The 4749-nt window shown below is 72.4% G+C and overlaps 1 protein-coding gene across 1 annotated transcript in view; it reads left to right on the plus strand.

The window, feature by feature from the left end:
• The first annotated feature begins 3699 nt into the window (after positions 1-3699).
• KRT18 (keratin 18) overlaps positions 3700-4749 on the plus strand; it is a 3770-nt gene continuing 2720 nt past the window's right edge. The window contains exon 1 of the mRNA XM_085319966.1: positions 3700-4220. Within this exon, the coding sequence (XP_085176092.1) occupies positions 3759-4220 (462 nt within the window). The 5' untranslated portion in view covers positions 3700-3758. The remainder of the gene's footprint in view (positions 4221-4749) is intronic.

Below are 4749 nucleotides of genomic sequence, written 5' to 3' on the forward strand. Positions count from 1 at the left end.
CGTTGCTTTTGCAGGGTCTCCCCTTGGGTGGCTCATGGGGGCGGCCAGGTGCCTTAAAAGGTGCTTCAGGGCTCAGCCGGGGGCTCAGGGTCGCATCCAGCAGTGGTCCTGGGACGGGCGTCTGCTCCGGTCCTTGCAAAGAGCCGGAGCTGGGGGCTGCGGCAGRGCCTTATYGGCGACGGGTCCCTGCTCTCCGGCTCCCGGCCCCGCCGGGAGCCCCCGCGGCCTTTGGGAGCCGGCGGGGCCGTGCCGGCGGTCGGGGCTGTTTGCACATCCTCGGCCGCCCCACAGCCGGCCCAAGGAGGAATATGCCCGATAAGGGGGCTGGGCTGGGGCATCGTGCGGGGCGCGGGGGTGTCGGGGCAGCCCTGGGGCCAGGCGCTGCCGGCACCCCGGGATCGGCCAGCACCCGTGTCCCGGGATCAGACACTGCTGGGACCCTGGGTGGGCCAATACCAGGATCCCGGGGTTGGACAGTGCTGGCACCCTTGGATCAAACACCTCTAGGGCCTGGGCTTGGGAGGCACCCACATCCCAGGGTCAGACAGCACCAGGACCTTGGGTCAGCCAGCACCCAGATCCATGGGGTCGGACAGCACCAGGACCCTGGGGTCGGCCAGCACCCAGATCCACGGGGTCGGACAGCACCGGGACCCTGGGGTCGGCCAGCACCCAGATCCGTGGGGTCGGACAGCACCCAGATCCGTGGGGTCGGACAGCACTGGGACCCTGGGGTCAGCCAGCACCCGGATCCATGGGGTTGGACCCGCCGGGACGCTGGGATCAGTCGCTGCTGGGACCCTGGGATCAGCCAGCAACAGGACGCCAGAGTCAGACCCCTGTGCACCAGTGAGACCCCAGGGGGGACACAGCCGGGACCCCGGGGGGGAAATGGCTGGGACCCCAGAGGGGACACCAAGGGGGACACGGTCAGGACCCCGGGCGGGACGCGGTCGGGACCCCAGAGGGGACACGGCCGGGACACCAAGGGGGACACGGTCAGGACCCCAGGCAGGACATGGTCGGGACCCCCGCAGGGATACAGCCAGGACCCCCAGCCCGGACCGCCCTCCGCAGCTCCGTTTCAGCCCTCCTCCCGCCGGCGCAGCCAGGGGACAAGCAAATGGCGCGGGCTGGGCAGGGAAAGAAACCCGTCGGCCCGGTGGCAGCGTCATCCTGCCGCGGGATGGGAACGGGCCCAGGAGCAGCAGGTGCCAGCAGGGGCAGGGACGGGAGAAAGGGAGAGGGAGCACGGAGAGGAGGCGAGCAAGGAAAAGAAAGACAAAAGCAAGCGAGAGGGAAGGAGAAAAGGAAGGAAAGGAAGGAAGGGAGAGAGGGACGACGGGGCTGGCGGTGGCCTGGCCAGGAGCTCCCGCCGAGGCGGCGGGCTCGGCGCGGGGTGCGGCCCGGCCTCGGCGYGCGGGAAGGGCCAAGGACGCCGCGGCGGGGGGCCGCGGGCAGGGCCGGGAACGGCTTCACAGCCGCCGCCGAAGCCGGGCCGTGACTCACCCGTTTACGGTCCCGGCCAGAGCAAACACGGAGCGGGCGCGCTCCGGAAACGCATCACCCGAGGCGCGTTTCGGGAGCGCTTCGGGGGGTAGGATTCGGCTCGGGGTGCAGCAGGAAGCCCCCGCGACCTGGTGCGTGCCCTGGGCAGGCTGCTCCGCTCCCGACCCCGTGCATCCCCCCCAACACACACACACACACACACACCCCTCCCTGGTGCATGGGCGCACGCCTCGCCGCGTGCTGAAGTCGGCGCGAAGGCGTGCGCTGCTGCGTTCGGGCGAGGGTGCGCGTTCCCGCAGCGGCGACGGTCTCCCCGGGGGCGCACGTTGCCGCGCGGGCACGCGCGCGTGCAAAGCTGCGCGTTTGGGCGGCGGCGAGCGTTCCCGCAGCGGCGCGTACCCGTGCGAAAAGGGCGCGCGCGGGCGAAGGCGGGCGCTCGTACGAAGGCGCGCGGGCCCACCCGGAGCGGGGCGGGTGCGGAGGGTGGGGGGAGGCAGGGGGGGGTGCCGGTTCCCATTCGCAGGGCCCCCAGGGTGCCCCAGAGCCGGGAAAGGTCTTTGCGCCCCTTTTTCGACGCGGCCCGCTCCGAGGAGGGGCGCAGCGCCCGGGAGGGTGGGGGGGCCGCGCCAGCAGCTCCGTGCGGGTCTGCCCGTCCCTGCAGAGTAAACACGCCCGATGCTCCGGCAGATAAAAGCTGGAATGTGGCGATGCTGCGGCCCGAGCCGCCGTAAATCACCCCAAAGCCAGATAAGGGCCAGGCCCGGCGGCTCCGGGGTGGGGGCTGGCGGCACGGAGAGCGCCAGGGAGGGGGGGGGTCCCCGCACGGAGCCCCATCCGGAGCGGCGGCGGTGCCGGGGCTGAGGTTGCGGTTCGGGTGCGCAGTGGGTGCATCCCCATCCCGCCCGGACGCCTGGGTCCCTCTCCCCCCTCCCCACCCCCACCCCCATGCAAGGGGCTGGGGGGAGGAGGAAGGCGACAGGCAGGATTCCCCGAGCCGGTTCGGCAGGGCGATCCCCCCTCCCGGCACGTTTCCCCCCTCGCTCCGCGCCGAAGGGGCCCGAGGACCATCCCGGCGTGGGGACCCACGGGTGGGTGTCTGTCACCCCCCCCAGCCCCGGCTGTGAAGCCCCCCCCTTGGTTGCTAGGGGGGGCAGGGATCGCGGGGGCTCCTCGCCACCCCCAAGCCTGGGGGGCTCCCGTGGGTGGGGGCCGCCCCCGGGTGCCCAGCGGCGCGTGCTGGCAGGGAGAGCTGGCAGAGTGGGGCTGCTCGGACCCCACGCACCACGAACGTGTGGGGCTGGGCCAGCCCAGGCCCCTGTCCTGGACCCCCGTGGGCGTGTGGGGCTGAGCCAGCCCAGGACCCCCAAGGACACATGGGGCTGAGCCGCCCCAGGACCTCCCTGGACGCGTGGGGCTGAGCCGTCCCAGGACCCCCAGGGGAGTGTGGGGCTGAGCCACCCCAGGACCCCCAWGGACACATGGGGCTGAGCCACCCCAGACCCCCATGGACACATAGGGCTGAGCCACCCCAGACCCCCATGGACGTGTGGGGTTGAGCCACCCCAGACCCCCAAGGACACATGGGGCTGAGCCGCCCCAGACCCCCATGGACATGTGGGGCTGAGCTGCCCCAGGACCCTCATGGACACATGGGGCTGAGCCAGCCCCAGGACCCCCATGGACGCATGAGGCTGAGCGTCCCCAGAGCCCCATGGATGCATGGGTCTGAGCCACCCCAGGACCCCCATGGAAGTGTGGGGCTGAGCGGCTCTGGACCCCATGGACATGTGGGGCTGACCGTTCCCAGACCCCCATGGACGTGTGGGGCTGAGCGGACCCAGACTCCATGGACRCATAGGGCTGAGCCACCCCAGACCCCCATGGACACGTGGGGCTGAGTGGCTCCAGACCCCATGGACGTGTGGGGCTGAGCAGTTCCAGGACCCCCAGGGACGCGTGGGGCTCAGCAGCCCCGCAGCGATGGGTGCGAGGCCGAGCCGCCCCCCGGCCCCTGGGGCCCGCGGGGGCCCCTCGGCCGAACAAAAGCCGCAGGCTGGATCCGGCCCCACCTCGCCGGGGTGCGGAGAGGGCCCTGGCCCGGAGGTGGGGCCGCCCGGCCGCCCTCCCCGCCTCTCCCGGCTATAAATCGCGCCCGCAGCCCGCCCGCGGCGTCCGTCCGTGCGTCCGTGCGTCCGCCCCGCAGCTCCATCCGTCCGTCCGTCCCGCGCTCCTCCGCTCCCACCGGCACCATGAGCTACTCCCGGAGCACCGTCTACTCCAGCAGCTACCGGCCCGTCAGCAGCCAGAGCATCGGCAGCACCCGCCGCTTCGCGCCCATCAGCAGCGCGGCCAGCGTCTACGCCGGCGCCGGCGGCTCGGGCTCCAGGATCTCCATCTCCAGGACCAGCAGCCTGAGGAGCGCTGGAGGCGGCTACGGAGCCGGGATGAGTGGCTATGGAGCCGGGATGAGCGGCTATGGAGCCGGGATGAGCGGCAGCCTGCTGCTCACAGGCTCTGGCATGGTGCAGAACGAGAAGGAGACCATGCAGGACCTCAACGACCGCTTGGCCACCTACCTGGACAAGGTGCGGAGCCTGGAGCAGGAGAACCGCAAGCTGGAGGTCCAGATCCGCGACTTCATGCAGAAGAAGGGTCCCAGGTCGCACGACTGGAGCCACTACTGGGAGGTCATCGAGGACCTGCGCAACAAGGTGAGGTCCCGCTCGACGCCCGCCGGCGCCTCTCGGCCCCCCGGGCCCCGCGCGCGGTGGCGTGTTCGACGCTTGGTGCCCCGAACCCGCAGGGGCGCGTGGGCACGGCCCCCGCCAGCCCTCGGGTTAAGCATTAACCGCGGCGGCGGCGGGGCAGAGCGATCTTTGYGCTCCCGGCCGGGGCCCGGGCCGCGCTCGGGGCCCCACGGCGGCTCGTGGCACCGGCGGGCGAAGGGACGTGCCCGAGGCCGTGGGGCAGGTCGGTGTCGGGGCTCACCATAACCTGGGGTTCAGCCCCCCTCTTCCCCCTGTCCAGGGATGCTTGGGGGGTTTAAGACACCCTTCGTTAGGTAAACGAGCCCCACGCGCCGGGCGCAGGCGTCCCCCCGTGCCTTCCCCCGCGTCCTTCGGCAGCCCCGTGCTTCGGACCGCGTTTGACCTGCGCCGCCGGCTCAAGGTCACTCGGGAAGAGCTGAGCCCCCCGGAGCGCCCGGGCGTCCCGGCTGCCCCCTCGCGCCCCACGGGCCCC

This window comes from Rhea americana, unplaced genomic scaffold (assembly GCF_003343005.1).
Source record: "Rhea americana isolate MKP2758 unplaced genomic scaffold, rheAme1 scaffold_606, whole genome shotgun sequence".
In the NCBI taxonomy this organism is placed as follows: Eukaryota; Metazoa; Chordata; class Aves; order Rheiformes; family Rheidae; genus Rhea; species Rhea americana.